This window comes from Simochromis diagramma, unplaced genomic scaffold, assembly GCF_900408965.1.
Source record: "Simochromis diagramma unplaced genomic scaffold, fSimDia1.1 OVJJ01000387.1, whole genome shotgun sequence".
Lineage (NCBI taxonomy): Eukaryota > Metazoa > Chordata > Actinopteri > Cichliformes > Cichlidae > Simochromis > Simochromis diagramma.
Genome location: NW_024387152.1, coordinates 6,685,118 through 6,711,530, shown reverse-complemented (window position 1 = coordinate 6,711,530; position 26,413 = coordinate 6,685,118). Strand labels below are relative to the sequence as shown.

The window sequence follows — 26,413 nt, the reverse complement described above, 5'->3', positions numbered from 1 at the left end:
CGTGCAGGCACTGGAATGGACAGCCCTCTACAGTGAATGGCCCGTTAGGAAGGACCCCTAATGAGGGGGAGATCAGGAAGCAAGCACATGGACTCGAAGCATTGTTCAGTTTGGTTCAAACATTTCTAACAGGGGAGGCATTTTCAATAAAATGGAATCTAGCTTCCATTCCTATATTCACTATTTATTCACATCAAGTTTGTCTTATAAAACATGCTAAGAAATCCTAATTTGCATTGCAATATGTAATAGGTTTTAAAGCAGTAGTCCACAGTTATAGAAAATGACACAATGCATCTTCTGGTACTTTCAATCATTATTAATTTCTAAATTTTCTGTTCTCTTGAGAGTGAAAAATCTATAACTATACTCGCATAAACAAAGAAAAAGGATTCGTTCTGAGGGTTTGAGTGTAGGTTTAGTGTCAGGGCAATGTGGGTGTAGTGTAAATAAGAGGAGTTGTAGCCCGGGGTGGGAGCAGGCATGGAGGTGAGTTCCTCTGGGACACCAAACTTTGCTACTGAGGTCTCTGGAGGCTGTGTGGGCCAAGCACAGTAATAGAATTAGTTTATATTGTATGCTAAATTTTATGTACTGTAAAAAGTACACTGTTTTCCTGGTTCACACTTAACAGCAACTTATGTTAGTCACAAATACCCCCCCAAAACAAAGTCAAGTCAAAGTTTATTTATATAGCACATTTAAAAGACTAGTGTACATCAAAGTGCTTCACAATAAAACCGCAGTGCGGGCAGAACAAAGAACAAATAGTACAATTATACTTAAAATTGCATTTACATGGTGTAGTGCAGGCCGAATGAAAGTCAAACTAATTTGTTTCAAAAGCTAAGTTAAACAAGTGTGTTTTTAAACGAGATTTGAACGATTGAATTGATTCCAAAGTACGGATTTCGACTGGGAGATAATTCCAGAGTCTAGGGGCAGCGATGGAAAATGCACGGTCACCTCTGGTTTTTAAACGAGACCTTGGTTGCATTTGGAGCAGTTGGCTGGAGGATCTTAGTGCTCTCTTTGGGTTGAGGAGATCAGTTAAGTAGCTAGGGGTCATGTTATTTAGAAGAGAAGAAAACAAAAGTACAAAACTGCTACAGATATTAATCATTTGAAGCGATCGAAACCTGCATATAGTAAAGTGAGCTGGCAATGTGAAAGACTTCATTAAACATTTAAAGGAGAGCCCGAGAAGGAGCAGCAGCTTGGTGGTGTAGTAGGTCATATTTACAGGAAGTGGGTCATATTTGTTTGTATACTGTAACTATGGCTGTGCATTTGAGTTGGCGCAGCTGCTAAAAGCCAATGGTTATGCATTTAATGGATCTATTTTTGTCCAAATCTCAGTAGAATACAGTATGCTCAGCTGTGGCCGAGCACATGTTTTTAGTTTGTATTCTTGTTAGATGTGCACTTTTGTGCCTAATTTTTTGAATGCATATTTGGATGTTCCATGCGCACTTCATACATGCATGTGGGTTTTCGTCTGTGTTTGGCCCTTTAAAAGGTTCCTGCAGGGCAGAGAGGGAAGAGAAGATAACGGGAGCAGACATTATTTGCTTCTGTCATGTTGGCTTAGCATCAGGCCTCACACAATGTGGCCCAGTCAGACACGGATGCCAAGTGGATGTACCTGCACACATTCTCCGTCACAACGCATGCACGTACCCAACACACTGACCCACGCCCATACACACACGGGGTTGTGCAGGGATGACCTGCATGCATGCAGAGCCTCATATGTGGACACTTTAGACACAGAAAAAGAAATCACACACCTACGTGTTCTCACACCCACACTGAATGAGCACAGTTTCCTTCTTGCTAAAAGAGAACACATACCGAGACAGGACTGGCAGGTTTTACATATTCCCGACCAGCTCTTTTCCAAGGCAGAAGATTGATGGATTGCTTAAAACAGGAATACAGAACAAAGGATTTTACCAGTTGTAGACCAGAATATGCACTTTGTGTATTTTCTGGTGTACATCACAGGGTGTGCATTTGTGCAGCCGTGCATGCTTTTTTAGCTCTGTGCAGATGTTAATGTGCATGCTCCTTGTATCTTGCACTCTTTGTGCAAGGATCTTTGCATTTATTTAATATGTATGTGTGTGTGTATGTGTGTGTGTGCGCGCGTGTGTATGTGGAGGAGGCAATCATCCAGGTTCCACAGTCAGTCAGGCAGCATCTCGTCAGGCAGGCCTCAGTCACAGACCCTCAGGGTAAGGCTGCCTACTGTGGGCACGAGCCGTGATGATTGTCCCTGCTGGGGGGATTGCGCATGCGTACTAACATACACATGCACACTCACAGTCAGACCTACACACACTACAGCACGTGCAGATTTGCAGATGTGAGAATACACATACATAATGAAATGCCACACTCTCTCACACACACACAAACACTCGCCACTTTAGAGAATGTGCACATACACGCACACACACACATGCACACACACATACACACGTGCGCTCTGTACATTCATATAACGTGCTTGTGCTCAGTCACTCATGGGACTCGCATATATGTATGCAATGCTACTTGTGTTGCACGCTCACTCTGGCGCACATTCACATGAACACGACATACACAAATCCCTCCTATTCAACACACATGAGCAGGGAGAGAGCTGAGAGCGCAGCATTGTGGGTTTGATGCTTAAAATGTTGTAACCATGATAGTTCCTGTCCCGGTAGGTCACAGAACTGCACATCCTCAGAGTGCTACAAGAACATACAAACACATCTAAAATGGATTGTTTTAGCTTTAAATTCAGCTCAGCAACATAAAAAAAAAAGATCATGCTTTTTTTTTTTGTAATAGCGTAATTGTCATTAATATATTTATATGAAGAAAATGTGTTTAAATCTAACACAGAAAACAATATACTTAAAAATACCACACAAAAATCCTTAACAATAAAGCCCAAGACTGGTTTGACTTGAAGGCATCTCTTACTTTTTTTTTTTTTTAAAGCATGATGCTACAAGAAAATGAAGTGAAGGTTAGTTTAGTTTAACAGGGAGTTGTTTATGTGGACTCACAATGGAGTCTGTCAACTGTGCAGAAGCTTTTTGTCTCACAGCTGGATTTTCCAGATCTTTATTTTGCTTGAGAAGAGAGGTCCTCGCAGTAACGATGTTCAATTCAGTGTGCTAAGCACAAACAAATATTTAAAAAAAGTTTACATTGAGTATCAGATAATCCTCACTCAGAAAGCACTGTTAGAAACTCCGCTGCTGCCATGATTTAATCTATTCCTATCAGGCTGTAACATTCCCCAGAGAGGGAATGTAGTATTATTAAAAGTAATGGAGCCTTGGCTGAGCACGATGGAAAATCTGTGGTTTTGATCATGGGGATCAAGTACCAAGAACGATCCCCTCTGCACTGTCTCAGAGCCTGGAACAGGCTGTTCAGGAAGGAGAAAAGAAAACAGGGTCTTTTTTCTGCTTCGAGAGAGAATTAAGGCGAGTGAGTAAGAGACCAAGGGGAGAGCACAGAGGTGAATCAGTAAAAGACACAAATCAAGTGAAATAGCTCATGGTGAAAGAAAAAGGAAAGATATCGGGTAAAGGACAGGAAGGAAGAGCAGGAAAGGTGAGAAATTACACACACTGAGGTTGTCAGACTGGGACTGCCTAAAAGGTTTTCATTTGAACAGAAAGTGTGAATTTTACTATGAAGTCCTGATTGATGCCTTAAACTTAGATTAAAGGAACTGGAAGATGTATGAGTCATGCTGGAGGGACGTTGTCCCCTGCCACCCCCACCAACATAAGCACCCATGTGAGCCGTGAGATCAACACCAAAATGCTCTTATTTCTAATTAAATGTGACGCAGCTTAGTGTTTTAAATGCTGCTGCATATTATGCTAAAAGAGTGTCTGTGTAGTACTTACAAAACAACACCTATTGGATTCTTGTTCCATAATGAGGGTTTTTATTTTTGCCTGTCTCTTCAGAAGGTGAAGCTGTCCTTTTAGTGATGTTATACTCCTGTAAGAAGAGCCAAGTGATACTAGTTGGCTTGTATCACGTGCAATGTCCTTTCTTGCACAGGCAGTTGCAATTTTGCACATTAAAGCACTCACTGCACCGCTGCACTGGTCTTGCTCCACTGACACCCCATATATATTGGAGGGGGGAAAAAAAGGTGCCTGCCACTGCTAGGTGCCATTTCTCTCAGCTGTCATAATGCCTTTTACCATTTATGCAGGCCCTTGTTCCAAAGCTGTCACTGCCTGAACTTGAAAAATCATCCCCAAAGTCAAGCGAGATCCGTTAGCGCAGAGTGTAGAAATTTGACAGAGCAGATTTGTGCCCGTGGTTCATGGAGCCAAAAATCTTCCTATTCTGCAATTCGTAAATCCAAACTAAGTAAGCAAGCTGTTCCTCCTGCTAGTTCAGACCCAGCTTTTGTGAGTCTGTAGACACGTGTCAAAATCAACCACTTTTCTAGTAATGGTCACTTTTACATGCAAACAGTCAGACGATACTGCCCTTAAAAAGCAACTTAAAGGCTGCTTCAGCTCGTCAGTGGGGCTGTGTCGTCTACGGTTGTACCCTTGACAGTGGGTAGTGATTGGTGTCTGCCTACAAAGAACAGTCTTAAACTTAAGTGTTTAAGGTATGTGCTAACTAAAAATAAAGACAAAATGATAGTTTATTAAATTTTAATGAAATTTGCAGATTGTTTCGCTGAAGTTTAATAAACTCCTTGCTATCTAAAATATAACAGGACACCAGAGTAAATTCTCGAGCATCTCACACTTCTGATGATCAGTTGTTTGTTTGATGTTTATTCAGCTGTGTAAAAACTATAACTTTAATCTCAGCCAAACCGATTCACTCAGGAACAAATAAAATACTAAAAAAAGCCAAACAAAAACATAACAAGTTATCTAAGTGACTTATATATCATGTTTAACCTGAGTAGCGAAAGACGGCGGTGGGTTTGAAAACGATATGCCAGGAGTCCGGTGTTCTCATGGGCTCTAGTGAGCCTTTCCCCCAGCTAGCTATCGTGCTAGTGGGTAACAGACGTCTCTGAAAACGTCGGAGCGCTTTTGAAAGTATGTGGTGTCTTGATAAACTGAGCAGATATTTGAAGTTTACACAGCTACATTCTCGCCTGAAAATATGTTAAACTTTATTTTGTGACCCAAAAAGAATAATAAGAGTAATATTAAAACTAACTAGCTGCCGCCATTGTTGGAAACTGAGCTGGGCTGCGCTATGAATTCTGGGACACAGCTTCTTCTTCTTCGGGGTTTAACGGCAGCTGGCATCCTTGTACATGCAGTGCTGCCATCTTCTGTTTCAGTGCGTTATTACACTCTTAAATCCTACTACTTATTCTTGCGTCTTTTGGGATCTTACAAAGCTTCAAACGACGCGTCGACTATTAAATTAGTCGTCGACGATTTTAATAGTCGACGTAATCGTGACTAGTCGACTAATCGTGGCAGCCCTAATATTTATAAACAATCAAAAACAACAATTATTAGGCAATTTATTTCCAATTTGTATTGAATTTATTTCTGTTAACATGGTGTTTTTGGTCTGATTGAAGGACTGATGTGATGGTAAGGTGTCTGCTGCTCCGCTTTGAATATTGGTAGGCTTTTTTTTTTTTTTTTTTTTTCACAAGAATTGCTAGTTCCCCTAGAGTTTTGGCCACCCCAACAATCAGACGATTCCCTATGAGCAAGCATTTAGCAACAGTGGGAAGGAAAAACTCCCCTCTAAAAGGAAGAAACTTTCGACAGAACCAGGCTCAGGAAGGGACAGCCATCTGCCGCGACTGGTTGGGGTGGGGGGAGTGAAAATTAAAAAAAAAGAAAAAAGCCAAAGTGATCATTATTGGAGCAGCTTAATGAATTTTTCCAGTGCTGTTAATACCCTTTTCCAACCCCAGTTTGTGTTTTTGTCACTTTTGTCCAAGGTGGAGGAAGCCATGCTGTAGATTGATTCAGTATGGTCTTTCAATGTCAATACAAGGGAACCTCTTAGAGAGGCCAGGGTTGAAAAAGGGATGCCGGAGAACCTCCGAGGGTGTTATCCGCTGGTGTGCATCCAAGGCCAACATCCCTTTAATTAAGCTGACAAATAAACGTTGGCCATTTTCAGGTCCTCGTCTAAACACCATTACTTGTTCGAGGTCATCAAGACGCGTAAGTTTTATGTATCGAGTCTCCAGGGACTCATATCCTGTCTCACACTGAAATTGTTGGTCAGTCATAAATGTCCAGTGCTGTTGGTTGTAGTTGTCTTCAATGAAATAGTCTTCAGTGTACACGCCAGAGTCCAGAACATGATCTGGTGGCTGTCCTTGAGTCTCTATGATGAATTTCAAAACATCATATTCTCCATTTCCAGGGTAGAGTGGCACCCCTGTACCAAGTTCCACAGCTACCAGCCCCAAAGACCACATGTCAGCTGCTTCATTATAAGGAAGGCCAAGCATAACCTCAGGTGCACTATAACCAACCGTCCCCACACGGTCACTAGGATTCACTGCAGAAACAGGACATGCGAGGCCAAAGTCTATAAGTCTGACTTTGACTGGAGACTCATGGCGGTTAACAACCATGATGTTTCCAGGTTTGAGGTCAGCGTGCACTATTCCCACAGAACCTAGGTGTGACAGGGCATTTGTGAGTTGATGTAAAATTGGCCTGACTTCGCTTATGGGGAGACCCTGGTTTTTCCGGTCCCGTATGTAGTCCCACAGGCATTGATCAAGGATTTCAAAGTTTAAGCAGACCCGCTCTCCGTCATGGAAAAAGCCATTCCATTTAACAATGTTGGCGGCATCTGGATCCAACCTTCTCAGCTGCTCCAGGATGAAAATTTCCAGTTTTGCCTGTTGCAGAGTATCAGGGTGGTTCCTGTTGACTTTAATAGCCACAGCTTGGTTGGTTTTGGTATCACGGCATTTGGCTACAATACCAAAGCCCCCTTCTCCAAGGAAAGCCTCTACCTTGTAGTGGTTTCCCAAAATGCTCCCTTTAACTATTTCAAGCTCATCTGAGCTGAAGGATGGGTTAGCTGACATGATGGAATGTGTCGGCTTGATCGGTGAATTGCTGAGAAACGTGAAATTCTCTCAGAACTTTCCAAAAGGGTTTTGGTTGCTGTCAGGTCTACGTCCGTTAAGCACTAAAGTTTAACAGAGCAAAGCCCCTATTTATGGGCTTTGCCTCTCAGCAAGATTATGACATAACAAAGGATCAAAGGCATTCTATTTTGGATCAAAGGCATTCTATTTTTTTCAGTTGAAACACTGAAAAAAAATAGTGTTTCAACAGGGCAGGCTGGCGCCCTATGGGACGCAGAGGTGATAGGGTAAGGATGCAGAGGATAAGATCCAGGATAAGATTGACTTATCGGTCAGCTCATCAGCAGCTTGGCAGGAGATGGACTCAGGGTGAAGACACAAAATCAACAATGACAACACTGTTATTCTTTATTAGTGTGAATGCTGGTAAGCGTGTGTGTGTGTTTCAACCAGGGTTTTAATAGTTTTGCAATTTTCATTAGTTTTTATTTTTATTTAGTTTTGACTTCAGATTTTCAATTTTATATCAGTTTTAATTAGTTTTTACCAATTGCTTGCTAGTTTAGTTTAGTTTTTATTTTTTTTAAAATCCTTAGTTTCAGTTTAGTTTTGATTAGTTTCAGTTATAGTTTTAGTTGTGTTTGCAATAATTAAGTGTAACAAAATCCCAGTTTCATCATATCAGTCATTCTCTTCTGCTTATCCTTGGGTATGTTGCTATTCCAGCTACCATACCCTGCACCCTGGACAGGTCGCCTGTCTGTCGCAGGGCTAACACGCAGAGACAGACAACTCACATTCCCACCTATGGGTTCTTTAAATAAATAAATAAATAAATAAAGGCAGATGAACAACCATTGATACCAGGCAACTATAAAATGTATATCTTGGCCCCAATGAGACTATTAACTCTTGCAGCACCGGGTGTTCATAATTTTTGGTTCAAGTGAATTGATGAACTTTTTGAAGGCAATTGACTCACACAGTTATGTAGATATCCCAGTCCTGTTGTCTCGGGATGCATCACGCTGCCTTGCCTGGGGTTAGCGTCTGTTTCTGGGGATGAGGGTTGAGTGTGCTCCCTTACCTTCTCAAGGTAAGCTAGGTGAGCCTTCTTGTGTGAGCTTTTCAAGTGCACTTTAAGGTTTGTGGGATTTTTTTCCCTTTAGAAATGTCCCTCATAATTTGTCTCTTTCCACTATAAGACACTTGCTTTATCCAAAACACAGTCATATTCAAAGTAATCCCAAATTGGACTCTGGCGCTTTCTCCCGACTTTTCCTGACATGATTCTGCGCGTGGACGGAGCAGCAACACAGACGACTCGACTAACGTACTGCCACCTGCTGGCATAATTAGACAGCAAGAAAAAAATCTGGAAACTAAACTTCATTTTCACCCTTGACTATTGTATGACACGCACACATCAATGAAAACTAAACACATTTTTGCTATAAATTCAGTTAATTTTAGTTAGTTTTGTGAACACTCATTACAGTTTTAGTTAGTTTTCCTTTTTTTGATTTTATTTTTATTTCCAGTTAACGAAAATGTTTTTTCACTTCTAGTTTTTGTTATTTCGTTAGTTTTCGTTAACGATAATAACCTTGGTTTCAACTGCTGCTGTGTGCACAGTGTTTGCTCTACAGCCATCATTTTACCCTCACGTAGCCATCGTTGTTGTCTTTCCAACTTCCAACAGCATGTCTTTCAAAGCTCAGAGATGTAAACGTTTTTAAACTGTGTGGATCCAAGTGGAGGGATAACCGACCCATAGAAATACATTATATTTTCAGACAGCAGTTTGTCTCAACATCAGGAAAGACCCCACTTTTTAAATTGCTCCTGCGGCCAAAGTTTTGACAGCAGGAACATGAAGAACACACTGTTGTACAGAACAGGTCCTCGGGATTGTCACCATTTGAAAATGATTTTGATGGGAGTTAGGGTCTTGGATTTAGAAGCAGTTGTTCAACAGGTGCACCGAGGCAGATTTGACAGGGTTTTGCCACAGAGTAATAGTATGTCAGTAGTTAGTCCTGGACAACTAGATCAAGCATTCCGATTGGCCCATGAAATTCAGGCTTCTGTTTGATTGGTGCATTTGTTTTCAGCAGACAGGTGGTTCAGATCTGGGCTTTTGGAGTCAGTTGATGACTTTTAGAATCATCTTTTCTGACTGGATCATTAAAACTTAAAGCATTGATCTTTCTGCAGTGGATTCTCCCACATTTCAGTGATATGGTGAATAAAAGAATATTGTAAAGTCAAAATACACAACGTCGTAGTCTCACTTCAAGCACTTTATTCCTTACGTCAAGTTTTTCCGCTCACCCACAATAAGAACAACACACCGCAGGCAACAGTACTCTCGCGATATAACAGAAAACAACAAGTTAACAATCTCCCTCTTTCTTTTTTAAAACACACACAAATAACAATTTATAAATTGTTATTTTTGTGTTGTAATCTTTATAAAAAACCTAAAAAAAACCCCACCTCTTAATCTTTGGTATATGGCGAGGTGCTGTGGACACCCAAGTTTGTGATTGTGTAGAATTTTCAAATCAATACCATGGTTGCATCTGCTGAAAATCTCTGTGAAGCTTAAATCTCAGTGACCTTGACTTCAAGGTCAGAGGCCAACGTTTTTGAAAATCAGAGGAGTTTCACATTTATAACACAGGTATGTCTACTAGGAGGCTGAAGGGTAGCACTATATATTTATTAGGGCTGCCACAAATGATTATTTTGACAGTTGACTAGTCACCGATTATTTTTGCGATTAGTCGACTAATCAAATCCATTGGACGTAAAACGTACAGCTTATTGCACCAGCACCCATCTGCTCTCATATAACTATCATTAGCTTACAGCTTTAAGGGCACTATTTATTCCTTGATGTTGTGACAGAAAAAAATATACCTTTAACAAGGGGGCCATATTACATATGAGGAAACCTACTGATTTATATTACATAAATTGCTACTTTTAGGACTAAACTGACATGTCCGCTGCACTTTTCCAGTCTCACAGATGACATAAAGTTTTAGCTTACTCATATCTGTACCTATAGTACACATATCAACGTTTAATCTAACATGCAGTACTTTGGACTGTGGGAGCAAACTGGGGTGCAAAGAAAATCACCAAACACAGTAAAAAAAACAGCAGAAAGGCTCAAACTCATACACTCCCTGTTGTGAAGTGAATGCTAACCTATGTCCCCGTTATACACAACAAATGCTAAATGAAAGTTATCTAAATGCTTTCTAATTGCGCTGAGGGTATATTTTAGATTTTGCATAATTTATTTTTGTTTTTGGCAGAACATAGACTGCTTCTTCTGATACTGCACATAAAAATCTTGAAGAAACAGTGAAAATAAACAACTTTCACTGCATGGGATCATATGTGTACTTTGTGTCCCTGAGAAAAGCATGCAGAGTTATCTTAAGGTCTAATAATTAGCCCTAAGGGGCACATTGTGAAACTGTTGTATTTTCAAGGTCTGCCTCAAATTTGTCTTGCCTTCAAAATGTGCTATGCCTGCAAGCGTGATGCAAAAGAATATGTGCTGTTTCAGTGGATGAACTGTGAAGGATAAAAGGTTGCAGCCTGGACGAGGATATGGTCAAACATTGACATTGTCTCCATTTGATGTAGAGGGATTTTAAATTCAAAGCCGGTTATCTGGTTCCTTTTCGATCAAAAAGGGCATCAGTCGTACTGGGAATGGTTCTTCCATCCTTTCTTCTTCCCTTCTCGCTTCTCTCTCGTTTCTCCCACCACCCTAAACACAGTTCACTTCAAGGTCCATCAGTAGCTAATAATAGAGTAGAGTCACTCAGTCTTGGGTAGAGTCAAGGATATGTAAATATCCCTCCCTTTTTCCTGTGGGCAACTTCCTGGTTGCTGACAAAGGCGGGCACAAATGAGAGGAGGAGGAAAGAAGCATGGTTGGCATGGCAACGAGGCCTGGCTGTCTGCACAGTTTTTAACTCGGGTGTAAAATGCAAATGCTATTTTCCCAGGAGTAGCCTGTTAAAAGCTGCTCGCTCAGCTCTCTTCTCTTAACTTCACATGTTCTCATGCAAATATCCCAGCTGGTTCACCGCTGAGACACATATTAAATGACATATTTTCTCTAAGGCTGTAAAGATGCCTTATTTTTAAGCCTGTGGTCATGCACATTTATGAAATTTGACTCAAGTTATCGTAATAAAAATGCAAGACATTCAATAAAACATTTTGCTCATTCAGGCCTCAAAAAGGACTTCAAAGCTCGAGAGCTGAAAAAGTTAATCGGATATTGTAGGTAAAAAACCCTTTAAAACAGTAATTTCACTTCAACCTGCTGCCCCGATGCTGCCTTTAATCTGCGTGCCATAACAACGCCAACCTAAAATAGCCCCTCTCTCTCTGTGTGTGTTAGCAAATTAAGTGAAAAAGTGTGGGCAGAGTAGAACAGATATATCACTATGACAACCTTTCTGGCTGATTGCGATGTAATGTGACTTCTATGAGTTTTGTTTTCTGATCATCTCGTTCTGAATTTTCTGTAGGAATTCAGAGTCAGTGCTACAGCCTCCAACTGCCAAAGCATTACACTGTGGTATAACCAACATACATATTTGTGCAGACACTTGATGATGAATGAGTTGCCATGGTTTCATTGGTTTCATAATTACAACACTGAAATGCAGAAAATTCAGGATTTACAGATACGCCGGGCTTAGCTAGCTACGTGACTGTGAGTACTTGTTTTCTGAACAGGCAACAACTATTGTGTTTGAACACAAAGTGTTTTCTTCTCCTTTTCTTTTCACAAGAAAGACGAATCTTTTGCAAACAGGCAGCGCCAATTGACTTGTTAAAAACTGAAGTGGCCTTTATTGTGGTATTAATAAAAGTGTCTGTTTTGACAACAGCCGTTTCAAAATTCTTTGCTCCATTGTTGTTTTATTTGAAAGACATCAAGATGTCAAAATTTCTCGCCAATTAGATTATGGTCACAAAAACGTTGCTTCTTCATTTGGTAGAAATGACGCGTTCCCTGACATTTTCCCTAGGATAAGTACTCAACCTTTTCTCTGTGACTGCAGGTGCCAAAAAGCTGGCCAACAAGGCAGCGCTGTGGTACGTCCCCTGCTCTCTGCAAAATGTTGACAAGATCATGGAGGTGCCACCCATCAAGGTACATGGAAACTCAAATTGCTTGCATCTTAAAATTGTGGCAGCTTCTCTGTGTCTCAGTGACCTTTCCACCCACCTTCCCCCAGCCCCACATCTAAAATGACACGAGCAAGGCTATATGGTCAAGATAGAAATGACTGACATTTAACAATGTGAAAAGTCCCTTTCACTCATCTTTGTTTTGAATACCTGCTTGTTGCAATTCTTTGCTGTACTCCTCGTGCATTTGTGCAGAGAGTGGTGTTCGAGTGGATCTATGCACAAGTGTTCAGCATGTTGAATATATTCTTTCTACAGTATGCTAGTGCTGAACAAGAGGAGGAGGGCAGGAAGCGCTATGAGGCTCAGAAGATGGAGAGACTGGAGACCAAGGCGAGGCCTGAAGAGATGATGCCATCTCCACCCAACTCAGGTAATATATTCAAGCTCAGGGTCCCATATCAGTTTGCAGATACAAAACCACAGCTACAGAAGTCATTTCCCTATCTTACAAGTTTTCAGTGATGATGCAGATATGAGTGAAATTTCTTCCATTTCCTCCCTCATGGGGTTTGCTAATAGTATGCCATAAAAATACTAAAAATACTGTACAGCCATCTTTGTTGTTGCCCAATTAATGCAGTGACGGGAGAAGCAATTAGTTTTTTGATGTATTTTCACTGCTGGCACCATGAATTCATGCTGAGCTGCAGCAGGAAGTCAAAAGCAAATGCTTTTTTCAAAGTTAAAACACAGAGATATTATTGCTGAATATCAAGATAAAACAATGATAAATCAAGCAAGTGAAGAATCCCTGGAGTGCTCTCAGAGCGCGTCCACAGGAATACATTTAAACATTTAACATGTAAACACGTGGGCCCTAGCATCCTCACAAGAGCACTTGAAGAACTCAGAAATGGATCCATTTGGAAACACTGCTGCGTGGGCACTTCTTTTCTCATTTCTGAGGCTTTCTTTCTCTGGCAGGGGGTGATACCCTCTTGAGTTAGCTTTAAAAACACCTCCTAAGCCGATTTTTTTCAGAGCCACTAAAGTATGTCTTTTACTTTGACTGTCTTCACACACGAATGGCAAATTGGCTGGTTCTTATATTTCGCCTTTTTACTCCACTTGATGACTTAAAGTGCTTCACACAACATGGCTCATTCATCCATTCATACCAACAATTATTTCTCCGTTTAAGTGCTTTCAATCTAACATTCACACTCTGATCTCACCAGTTTCAGCACCACTCTCACTAAATGTCCAGGCAAAGACATCTGTTTTATTTTCTTCTTCTACTTTTATGTTTCTTCTTTTGTAGTATTTTCTATAAGTAGTCAGGCCTCTGCTTCTTGTTTACATGTTGTAGGATTGAGTGGTCATGTGCTCTACATTTACAGGTGTGCATTAAAAGTATTGTATTCATCATTAGGTGCTATATACATGTATTCATCCATATTAAAACTGTAAAGACTCTAATCGAATTCCCTAATTTTGTCACGCTGCTTCATCAGAGGATCCACCAAAAGGTATGTGATCAGCAAGTAGCATGGCAGAATCTATTTTTGCATGAAGGTGTTGTTGGCATTGGCTTGCTTTGCTCACACATTTTATTTTTAAATGAATTCAATTTTTTTTAGGCTGACCGATACAGACATATTTTAAGACTGATACAGATAGACAAATTTGTTTCTTTCAGAAACACAAAACAAACATATTTCCCTGTTTATTTATTATGTGCACTTGTTTTTGAGTCATTATTAACACAATATAACAGTAAAATTGTGGATTAGTTGTGTATGTGCCTTTGCTAAGTGCCTTGCCACGGGGAAGAGTGCTCTGGTGGACAAACTCTGCAAAACCACTCCACATAACATGTCCGAAGGGTGTTTCTCCCATCCTTCCCTTTTCTTTTCTGTTTCAAATCTTAATTTGTCACTGCTGGTTATACATATCAGTACCAATATATTGGTAAATGGCTTATATTGAATGATACGATGGCCCTGTTCGTCAAGCTCTACCTTAAATTGTTTATTATTTTTTTATTTTTCTGTTGAATGTGTGTTTGTCTGTTTGCCTTGCAGAAAAGCACACTGTTGGCTTTAGCCAGTCGAGTCTGATTCATCTGGTGGGCCCTTCAGACTGTACACTACATGACTATGTTCATGGAGGTTAGTCTATTTCTTTTTCTAGATACATTCACTGATGAAATGTTGTACAGTTAATTTCATACACTAATATGTATCTGAGAGCTGAGCATTTAGCATTTTTTTATACTACAGCATGAGGGGACATGAAAAAACACACTAAATTCTTGATGAAGATTTAGGTTAACTACAGTCTGGCTTTTAGATGTGTCTTCTATAAACTCAGTGTTATTAAACACATGACTCATTAGTCATGACTGAAACTTCATTTATAGAATAAATTATTAAGCTGTTAAAGATAGAAATACATTTTCACACTATCAAAGAGGGCAAATTAACATAGCATTACATGGTTCAAACTAATGAAGGCTTCATACTTCCTCTTAGCCTTAATCCAGTCTTAAGCATATATATTTTCTTCACATCCAAAGCTATATTGCATGAATGAATGGGTCGGATGTTGACTGCTGCTTACTAATTATTTGTATGAAGAGCCTACACACAACAGTAGCTGATGCTTCTGTATTCTATGCACATTCACTGGATACTTTATAAGGTAGACCTCACTAGTACTGGGCTGGACCTCCTTTTGCCTTTAGAGCTGCCTTAATTCTTCATGGCATAGATTCAACAAGGTGTTGGAAACATTTCTCAGAGATTTTGGTTCATGTTTACATGGCAGCATCACACAGTTGCTGCAGTATTATTGGCTCTGCATCCATGATGTGAACATCCTGTTCCACCACATCCCAAAGGTGCTCTACTGGATTGAGATCTGGTGACTGTGGAGAACATTTCTATACAGGGAACTAACTGTTATGTTCAAGAAACTAGTTTGAGATGATTTGAGCTTTATGACATGGTTTGTTATTCTACTGGAAGCAGCCATCAGAAGATGGGTACACTGTGGTCATAGAAGGATGCTCACTATCAAGAGCAATACTCAGGTAGGTTGTGGCATTTAAATGATGGAGCCTAAAGTTTGCCAAGAAAATATTTCGTACACCATTAAACCACCATCACCTGAAGCACTAAAACAAGCAGGATGGATCCATGGTTTCATGTTGTTGACACCAAATTCTGCCCCTAACATCTGAATGCTGCAGCAGAAAATGAGAATTCAACATGTTTCCAATTTTCTATTGTACAATTTTGGTGAGATTGTGCAAACTATAGCCTCAGTTTCTTGTTCAGTGCTGAGAGGAGTGGCACCCGGTATGATCTTCTGCTGCTACAGCCCACAGCTTCACTGCTTGTTGCGTCTCTAGAGATGCTCCTCTGCATGTCCTGGTTATAACTTGGTTGTTATTTGAGTTACTGGTGCCTGACTATCAATTCAATGCAGTTTGACCATTTCCAGAGTACTGCCACTCACTGGATATTTTTCTTTTTCAGACCATCCTCTTTAAACCTTAGAGATGGTTGTGTGGGAAAATCCCAGTAGATGAGTGGTTTAGTACCTACAGCTGTGCCACGTTCAAAGTCAGTTAAATCACTTTTCTGATACTCAAATATTGATATGCCTATATTCACTGAGTTGCTGCTATGTGATGAGCTGATAAGATACTTCGTTTATTGAGTTGATCAAGTGTACCTAAGAAAGAGGCTGGTGAGTGCACATCAAAGATAATGTAAGCAAACAACCAAAACTTGCTATTTGCTCAAATCGGTAGAAAGTGAAATTTTAAAAGTGCTTTTAGTTTTATTCACACTGTGTGATTGATTCACTAACAGCTGCTGACAAGCCATTTCGGAGCTCAGTGTTTTCAAGTTGCCGTCTGCCATTTGTCATCTGCGTCTGTCAGACTTCTTTGTCATTCTCACGCAAGTAAAACAAAGAGCATGAATGACATGCTGTTTAGTATTCAACGCAGGGACAGGTCAGCCCATTCACTGCCTCAGTACAGTATGAAAATTCTGCAGGGAGTTGTGGAGGATGAAACAGCTGCTCAGAGTGGAAAACATACAGTAAGGCAAACAGGTTTGGGCAAAGTGAGACAGATTTAGAGGCGCAGAAGAAGATAGCAGCAAGGAAAGACATAAATATAATATAATATATACTGTGTTTGTTTTTTGGTTTTAATGCTTGTGTTAAAGTAAAGGCAGAGTAACCCATGTCTGTGTAGGTTCTGTGTAGGTGGAGGTTAAAGTGGGATTTTGCAGGTGGGGGAACAATAAATATTGGTGTACCAGTGCACTGGAGGGAAATGACTCCATAACAAATAAGTCTGTTTCTCAGGCTTGACGCTCTTTGTGGATTTTGCCAGCTAAGTTCTTCCATACATATGTTAAATCAACCATCAACCATCAGGGCTACTTTCCAGTTTCTAGCCTGTATAAAGGCAGCATAAAAGTAGTATTTGGCAAGTGCTGCTAAAGAGCATTATTGGTTTAAATTTAAATCGATGACGCTTTCAAAAGGGCACCTAGAAGCGATTCCTGCAGCCATACCTAAACACACTTATTTTGAAAGATTATCTAGATTAGTTTTTGATTAACATTAAACATAAAGCAAAAACTGCATGCGCAGAATATCTGTTCAGAATTTGCCAACTTATCTCACAAATACGGGTTTAAAAGCTGTTTTCCTCTGGAAGGTGTATCTGCCACCATCTTTGCAGTTGAAAAATTCTCATATAAATTTAGTGTCATTTCTGTCTCTTATAATGTCTCTACTGCAACCCATGACCTTACCTAATGGTGACCATGGAGACCGCACTCTGCCCTGCACCACTGCATCTAGTCCATCACTGAAAACTGTAAACAATACTGCAAATCACCCAGTTTAGCCTGCTGTGCTCTGCTGTGCACTGACAATAGTCTCTCATCTTCATGTCTAGCCCTTTCATTATTACATCTTTCCCCTTCGCAAAGAGTAAAATAACACACATTAGCATTTTTTTTTGGCCTGGAAAATACAACAACTATACCTTTAAGTAGGAGACACACTGTGTGCCAAACTGCTCATATTTGTTGAGCTATTTGAAATGTTGCAGGAAATGTACGCAGGTCCCTTGGGTGACTTAACTGCCTCGGTGGCAATAGCTGCAGGACATGAAGCCCATCAGATGTAATTACTCATTAACTAAAGGCGCAGGAATGCTTTTCTGGATCGTTCCGTCCCACTTTAACCTCTAGGTGCAGGTGAACAAAGAGGAATGTTCCAGTCTTAGATGGCAAATGGATGTCTCTTTCTCATTGCTGAACCAAAAAATACATCTTATATAATGTTGTCAAACAAGCAACAGAAAAGAACTCAAGCACAGCATCAAGTATTAGTGAGAGTTAGCTGTTAGATTGATTTAGGTACTGCACTGATGATCCACAGGCAGACTGCAAGGGGACTTTTTCCTCAGAAGCAGACACCGTGACACAGCAGATATTGACTGCCTGCGATTGAGAACAGGTAAAACCTCAGCTGACACATATGCAGAAATAGTTGCTAGTTAATTTGTAAATTAGAAGGGTCAAATGGACTGGCAAAAAACTCAAGGACAGGAAAAGCATTGGCTGGTCCAGCACATTTAGAAGCAGGAGAGGCTTCTACTCCCCTTCATAACCCAGGGGGTTATGAAAGAGTGGCTCCAGGAAAACTTGGTGGGCAGGATCAGACGGGTAACTGCCAGATTCAATGCTCTGCCAAGTAAACAACTGTCTGAAGTTAGCAGATCAAGTGGAGAGACTGGCTCAAGGTTTATACTTTCAGCCTCATATTAGCCCTAGCTTGGGGGTTACTGGAAACATGCAGAAAAGCATACGTGAAACAATCCTCAAAATCAACACTGTTGTAAAGGAACGTTTCTTCTGGTTGGGCTCATTGTTCTTCCTTGAGCTTTTCCATGAGCAGTGCTATATTTGAGTCTGTTCTTACAGTAACAGTGTCTGTTCATATAAGAGGACACAAAGACAGGCTGAAAGAACAAATAATAATGACAGAGAAAGAAGCAACACAGATCAAATACAAGAAGAATTTGGACAAAATCCTTCAAGGACAAACTGGTAAGAAGGGACTGGTCATACAAGTGGAAAAGGAAAGGAAGACAGGAAGTAAACTATAATAGGAGGATAATAATGAAAAAGGAATCTACATATAAAACCCAAGACAATGACAAATTGGTTCTTTGGGTAAAAACTTCCCCTATGAACAGGGAAGAAAAGACTCAAAGTCAGATATGCTTTGGAAGCTACCATTCCACCTGAGCAGGTTAAAAAGGAGGTAAAGGTGTTTTTAAATGTATCTGAATTAACCCTCATGGAAAGCATGCAGGGATTGATAGAAGTATTCTGAGTGTGAAGGATCCCTGTTATTAGTTTGATGGAACACAAAGCTGTGACTAAAGCTATGAGGTCTGTGAGTGAGAAGTTATTTCTCCCATTTGTAGAGGAATTTGTGCAAAAACTATCCCTGTTATTTTAGTGTGCACACAGAACAGACAGCTTATGGACCATGAAAAACTATTTGCTGAATTTGTAAAAATAAGCATTTGGATTAGCACGACTGACTTTACCTTTAACCCCCCGCATAACAGAGGCACAGTCGAAGAACTGCTGATTTAATCCAAGGAGAAACGTCCTTGAGAAGCATTTTTCTTGCTTTTAGTGCTCTTGGTGTCCTAAGCGAATGGAGAACATTTATGTGCATCTGTGCACTGTTGCATTGCTTAAGTAACTACTTGGGTGGTTGTCGTTCTGTGTTACTTGCATAACGGCACTCTGGTGTTATGAGGAGGAATGCAATGAGGGAAAAAACAAAATGCTGAACAACGAAGCAGGAAATAAACCACTGAAACAGCGAGCGGAGCTCTTTGTAACAGGAGGTACATGTGCTTGTTATCTGTACTTCATGCTACTTGAGGTGCGTGGATTTGGGGCATGTTAAAATTTCTTGCTTCAAAAATTCAACCATTTTTACGTAGCGAAACTATTTTTTAATAGTATTATAACTGAAAATCTGTGTCTGTACAACCCTGAACAGATCTTTTTAGTTTTTTTTGGTTTCCTTCTGGATGCTGCTGGGTTTTATCCACACTTCCCCTAAAAACAACCTTTTTTCAGTGTACTTTAGAGAAAAAGAGAAACAAAGCACTGTGCAAACAGAAAGCGAACTAAGATTAAAGGCAAGACAAACAATGAACACAACGAGGGTAGCATAGTCAGATTTGATGTTTAAGCCAACTGTAACAACAAAAATCTGCTTATCTGATGTTCCAACCTTATAATAAGCAAAGTCTTACTAGAAGGCATTCAAGCTGCCCTTCTAAAAAAGAAAAAACAGCATTTTATCAGCGCAGACCAGATGCCTTTTATCAGTTGAGATATATTGTTTGGGCTTCGATGTTCTTGCCTCATGCTGACATTTCTATTGAGGTCAGCTATGTAAAGAGGCCATCAGAGAGACACAGTATATATAAGGAGGAAGAGAAGCAGAAGAGAGATGTTGACTGAGAAAGAGAGAGGTGAAAAGGAGACAGGACGGGGCAGCGGGGGCGGGGGAGCAAGGTGGGACATATAAGTCTCGCACGTGTCACGGTTGCCTTTTTAATTAAGAGGGTTTGCTGAGAACTCTGCCCAATTAAAAATCAAATGTGGAACAAGCATGCAGGTCATTTAGAACGCACGTATGCACACGCTGCCGACTTTTTCTGTACATGCCGTTGCTTGTTAGGCAGTGTTCCCTGTTGTTCGTTTCTGCTGCCTTCACTGCACTTAATTTGTTTACATAACCAAGTGAGGTCACAGAGCCAGGGTGCACACTCTCAATACCTTACAGTCTTTTCTCCACTTGGGTAAGGAGTCTGTACAGAAAAGGAGTGGGTGTTCCTGAGTTGTTAGACGTGATTGGCTGGAACCACTTATGTCACCCCTAGATCAACTGGTAATCCTGACCCTTAAACAGCCATGTCTAACAGCTGAGGAAGGCCCGCTGGTTTCCTAAATAAATCAATTACCTCTTGACCTGTTTTGGTTTCTAGCATGCGGATGCAATGTAGTTTGGATATTATTCAACAAACTTCCAATATTTTTTCAAAAGTTTATTTTTAAAACTGATTTCTACTGATGAATATAGTCCCTTTGAGGTATGTGGTGATATAGAGCACTGTTTGAGAAGCACAGTTGGTTCCTTTCATCCCAGCAGGTGGTTTAGAGACAGATGTCTCAAAAATTAGTCACACAAATCCAAAACTATATGCATGACTACATAGCGCCAGGAATAAATGAGAAAACACATCAGTGGATTTTGAAATGCAGTTCTGGTGCTTTCACAATCTATGGTGAAAGGTCTTCCTTTTCCTTTTTTTTTTTACTTTTCTTTGTTTTGTTGCTTATCCTTTACCATCTGCTTACTTCTCCTTATTATATCCTGCCCCCTTTCTCTCTCTCTCTCCCTTCTCTCTCTGCCCGCTCCCTCCACCCATTGTGTTCTAAGGAAGCGTGCCACCTGTTTCTATGGAAACAGCAGCTGATTGCCACAGGTGGACACCAGTGCGACCCGATTAAAACAACTAGCACAAAAAAAACAAAGCGAGAGAAAAATAAAAAGACAACACTGTAAGCTGTGTTTTGTAATGTTTGTCCACGCAAATGCCATGTTATGAAGAAATCGTGGACTGCTAATAGACAGAATGTCTCTCATGCCACCGATTAATGTGTGCATCTGCACGTTGTGGTTCTGTGCACAGGTACTTTCGCTTTCCGAATCTCTAAAAAAAAAAAAAAAAAAAAAAAACCCAAAAAACATCAATGATATCTCAGAAAACCACTCCTGCAGAGCTAAACCAATGCATCACAGTAAGAAAGCAAATATTTAATCCTGATTTTAAATCAAGTTTGATCTATAATTAAGTTCAATTTCAAATTTAGTTTTATTTATATCACAACAACAGTCATATCAAGGTGCTTTATATTGCAAGGCAACGACCCTACAATAATTCAGAGAAAACCTCAACAATCAGACGATCTCCAATACTGTGCAAGTTTATATGAAAGAAAAGATTCTTTGGTTGTTCAAAAACATGTGCATTACAAAAACCTTTTAAAAAATTACAAGTAAAATATTTGAAACTGCTTATGGTCATATTCATAGAAGGAAAGCACAGGAGCTACATGATGTTAAAACCAGGCATTAGCAGGGAGTAGTGTTAGAGAAGCGTTGGTTTAATTGTGCTAAACAATATCTTGAAATCAATAGAAGAGAGAAAATGCACCAACTTTAACTATCGCAAATTGATTCAGCGCATCACAAGCTGATAGACTGGTATAACAAGCCTGTGTTGGATCCTATGTGAGTTTATTTATCTCTGCCTACCCAATAAAGTCACTCTGCCCCCTCAGCTGAATTCTGCTGATATACCTCAACTATAAGTTGCACTAATTGTGGGGTCTAAGCAGGTCAGACTTTCTCTGAAAATAAAAAGAGGCGATTCATTAACTTGTGTAGTCAATTTTAAAGCATGACCATGCTCAAAAATTGCCAAACAAATATACAGTGTATTATGTGTTTGTCTTGTTTTTTGCTTTTTTTGTTTTGTTTTTTTGGAATAGCAAAGTGACTTGAGCCAATTGTCTCTTGTTAAAGTTGGTTTCCTGTCCAGTTCGTATGGTCTTCTGCTGACCCAGTCTGTATGTCCAATTCACATGGATACGCACACTCACCGACCACTTTGTTAGGTACACCTGCTCCACTGCTTGTCAAAGCAAAACTCTAATATGGCAGCTATTCAGTGCATTCAGGTATGCCCATATAATCAAGATGAACCAATAAGGTTAAAACCGAGCATTAAAAAAAGGGAAGAAATGCGATTTAAATGACTTCAGCAGTTGTTGGTCTATTTCCGAAAATGCTGATCTACTTGGATTTTCCCACACAACCATCTCTAGGGATTAGAAGAGAGTGCTCCGAAAAAGGCAAAATATACACACTGAACGCAGCTCTCTGGAGGTCAAAGAAGACTAGCTGAACTGTTTTGAATTGATACAAAAAGCAACAGTTAGTAAGATAACCACATTACAACCAAGGTATTTAGAGAGGCATCTTAAAGGAACAATACAGGTAAAACAAAATAGCGCAGTAGTGAAAACTATGAATTAAGGAAAGATGAAAATATCAAAAACTGTAGCTCCTGGAAAGGTCGCTTGAGACAGGCCAGAAACCTCCACTTTATGATGCCCAAATTTACAAATGAATAGAAATGAACTTTTTATAGCTCCTCAAAAAGGTCTTTAGTCTCTATAGATAGTTTTCCCTCTCATATAATTTTGTTTTTTATAACTCACCAGGTGAAATTATAATAAATCTTACATGTATCCATTTTTATGGTTGTCCTCCAAACTATGTTGCTTATTCGTATGTTACTTACCTACTTACCATTAATTAGTAGGTATTTCTTAACAGAAAGCAGCCATGTCAATCACTCTAATGAAGGCCAAGGTTTACATGTTGAAAAATAATTGACAGGAGAAGATGAAACACACCTTCATAGGTGGCGAATCCCTTTATCGAAAAACATGTTTTGGTTTTTTGGTTTTTTTTTTACAGAAATTCCATTACAGGAATTTTATGAGTCATTTTCTGTGGCATCAGGTAAATGGTAACTATGACCGTGCTTGTAATTAGCACATATAGCATTTTTTAGGAGGCACATACTGTTTAATAAAGCTCACCCAGAACGTTAAAATATACAAAAAATGTAGCGTATGGGACTTTGTAAGAAGATGTGGGTGGGTTGCTGCATGGCAGTAATGTTAACAAGAGCTGTTTCTATAGTAACAGCTCATTAGGAGGCAGTTTGAACCATTTGATACTGTCCATGATTAAAGCACGTGCTGGGGGGTGGGGGCAGAATTGTGGACAAAATTGTCAGCTGTAGATGAGGACAGACAAAATGCAGGACAGAAAAAAATAAAGACGCAGTTATCGAAGGGGTGAGTATAGGAGGCCATGAGAGAACGCGTAAGAGAGGCTGAGGTCTCTCATGCTTTGCTGTCGATATCCTTTGGTCTCACACGTCTCTGCCTTTCATCCATGGGTGCCTTGCGTAATGTGCGGAGCTGGTTCTAATTAAAAGTGCTTGAAGTTAGTACAGAGAGTTGATGGGCAACAAGAGCTGCCTGGAAGACTTCCTTCATTGTTCTCATTGTGCCTGTTGCCTATGGAGAGCATTGTCCGTGAAGATTTGGGAAAATCGTCACAAGGAATCTAATCACTGAGGTATTCTGCCCCGTGGCAAACTGGGCTGCACTACGGACTTGGTTGCTAATTGCCCTTTTTTCCCCATTGGAGTGAGCTGTCTTTCCTCTTCACACACACGCTGCCCCTCCCCCTCCCGCCTTCTGTGTTCCCACCCTACGGCAAAGGGAGAGTCATAGTGTGCCATGTCATTCTGTGAATGTGTAACGCCAGGCCCAGGGCTGACTTGGCCTTGCATGTCCTCTTTTGCAGTCTCACATTGAGCCTCACTTTAACCTTTTACATTGACTGTACAGAGAGATTTGTGCAGGAGTTGCATTAGCAGTTCCTCTGACGGTAGTGATTAATCAAGACAAGCATCTTTGGTCCCCAAGGACAGTGCAGTCTTTAACTTGATGTGGCACAACATTGTAGTCATAGGGTTTTGTTGCACTTGGTAGTTTGGGAATCCAAGCTGATCTTGGAAGAAATAAATGATATGCAAGCATTTATTTGGGTTCAAGAAATGTGGAATATGTGCAGCTAAAATGAGTTGTCAGCAGTTACCTGATTTTGACTCTTGTCTCTTCTGTGGACAGTAAATAAGACACTGCATTTACCAAAATTGCAGTTTAGCTTTTTTAAAATTAGCTTTTAAAATTTATTTCAATTAGTACAAAAAATGTCTGCCAGACAGAAGTGAACCTTTAAGTGTCAATAATGCGTTGTCCATGATGTTCCTCCTATGTACGTTTTCATGTAGTTCATGTACACTAAAAGTTGCATATTTCATGCACATGTTACACAGCCACTTATGTGCTTAAATGTTGGATTAATAAGGAACTATACACAGTAAGTAAGCACTTTAAATAGGCGACAGGTGGCATGTAGTAGGATGCAGATGAAAAAGTAAAGGGCTATATGAAAGAAGTTATATCTTATTGATTTTATGTGTATAAAACATGTTTTTTATTATATATTTAATGTTTTCTTTATTTAATGCTTTCTATTCTATTCTATTCTATTCTATTCTATCCATCATGTCCTGTCCACGTAACAAAAGTTTTTGTTTTTTTGTTTTTTTGTAGCTCTGGTCAGCTTTTTAATAAAACAACTGGGGTCCTAGCATCCCCCATGTTCTTTATACACACTGGCACGCACTGCTTTTCCCCAACAACAACTTAATTTAATAGCAGCACTCTGAAGTAAATACAGCCTATAACTTTACTGCTGCTGATGAGTAATGCTAATGAACTAGTCTGGGAAGTGCTAAAGCATTTTCCTGTAATTTGACAAGCATATGTTGTGGAAAAAAACAAAAGTAAACTTAACGAAATTTTAAAAATGTAGATAATGTTGACGATTCTTCATAATTGCCTATCAGCAAGGTCATTAAACTTTTAGCGAAAAAGTGCTTGTAGTTATTCTTAGCCGCCAGAAGTCTCTGGGTTTATCTGTTGACCCACGGCTGCTTCCGACTCAGATACTTTGTTGTTTGAAATGACGACAAACAAGACATTAATATAGAAAATGGAGCTGCACTATCTACTTACTGCTTATCTGGCTCAGTTAGATTGCTGCCTTAAATTCTACTCTCAGATTTAAGCTTCAATTGTAATAACTTTGTAACAAATCTGAGTGTATCTTTAATATCTACTTACAGAAACGGATATTTCAGATCAGATTCTGTAACAGTGAAATATCTGGCCTTTTGCTGTTAAATGCTTCACTCTGTTAATGAGCCGGTTACTAACTTCGCATGTAGTCTAGTCCTGGGTGGGGGATTTTTCCTGAAAACAGCTGCTTCCTCTGTTTAAAAACATCGATCAGAGCTGTGAGACGGAAAAAATAAATGCAGCTGAAATCCAAAACAACAGCTAGAAGTTGTTATAAATGTTAGGATGGAGTAAAACCGCAGAGCCGGGTGATTATGTGACCTATTTTGCATGCAAACAGTACTATGAAAATTTTTTATTGTCTCCCTTTTTGAATTTTTTTTTATAAGGTAATGATTAAATTTGTTGGTAGATAAAATGGAATGAGCTGAGAGGAACTTTCAGTTAGAGGGGGATCCTAACAAACTAAAGTCGGGAAGTTTACCACTTTGATGTAATGCGGCATTTACTTTCAATTTTATCATCTTGTTCAGGTCAGGATCCATCTCCATTAAGTGTTACATGCTCAGACACGACCGCTACAGGCTTTGAATTGTAGTAGCCTGCTGTGCCTTGTACCCAGGGGAAATTTTCAATCTTAGGTGAGATCCCATCAATTTTCACAACATAGCAGAAATGAAAAAAACAAAAACAAAGCAAAACACAAAACAAGATAAAAAAAAAAAAGTTGCTTTTAAAAAAAGAAACCCCAATAAAAACAACTTTACAACAGATTTAAGGACACAATTTTGTTTGCCCAAACACATTTTAGCTTAACATGCTATTGTCCCATTTATGTGTGGCAACAGCATTTCCTTAAATGTAGTCATATCATCAGCCTCAATCAGAGAGCACTTTTGACAAATATACTTAGTCGATCAGCCGTTTTTTGTTTTGGGTTTGAGTTGAACCAAATAATCACACATCAGAGTCAGCGCTAATCCATTTTCTATTTTAAAACGTCCTGTTGGAAAGTCAGGAACTAGTACAGTCTGTAATGGTTCTACTTAGCTGGACAGTGTCACTTTGCAGACACTGGGACGGTAAATAAAATGACCATTATTCTCTGAACATGATTTGGGGTAAGAGCATGTCTCAGTAATAGCGTGTTTAGTTCTTAATCAACTCAGTGGGCCCACTTTTTACAGTGAATGCTGCATTTTGGAGAAGCGGTACATTCTGTTTG

At 39.8% G+C, this 26,413-nt stretch overlaps 1 protein-coding gene across 5 annotated transcripts in view; it reads left to right on the top strand.

The window, feature by feature from the left end:
* Nucleotides 1-26,413, top strand: part of acot7 (acyl-CoA thioesterase 7) — a 57,192-nt gene that overhangs the window by 11,502 nt on the left and 19,277 nt on the right. For 3 of the 5 annotated variants that reach the window (XM_040047505.1, XM_040047503.1, XM_040047501.1), the window contains exons 4-7: nucleotides 12,187-12,278; nucleotides 12,575-12,689; nucleotides 13,774-13,788; nucleotides 14,344-14,430. In XM_040047505.1, the coding sequence (XP_039903439.1) occupies nucleotides 12,187-12,278; nucleotides 12,575-12,689; nucleotides 13,774-13,788; nucleotides 14,344-14,430 (309 nt within the window). The remainder of the gene's footprint in view (nucleotides 1-12,186; nucleotides 12,279-12,574; nucleotides 12,690-13,773; nucleotides 13,789-14,343; nucleotides 14,431-26,413) is intronic. The other 2 variants (XM_040047506.1, XM_040047502.1) reach the window with 1 other exon arrangement.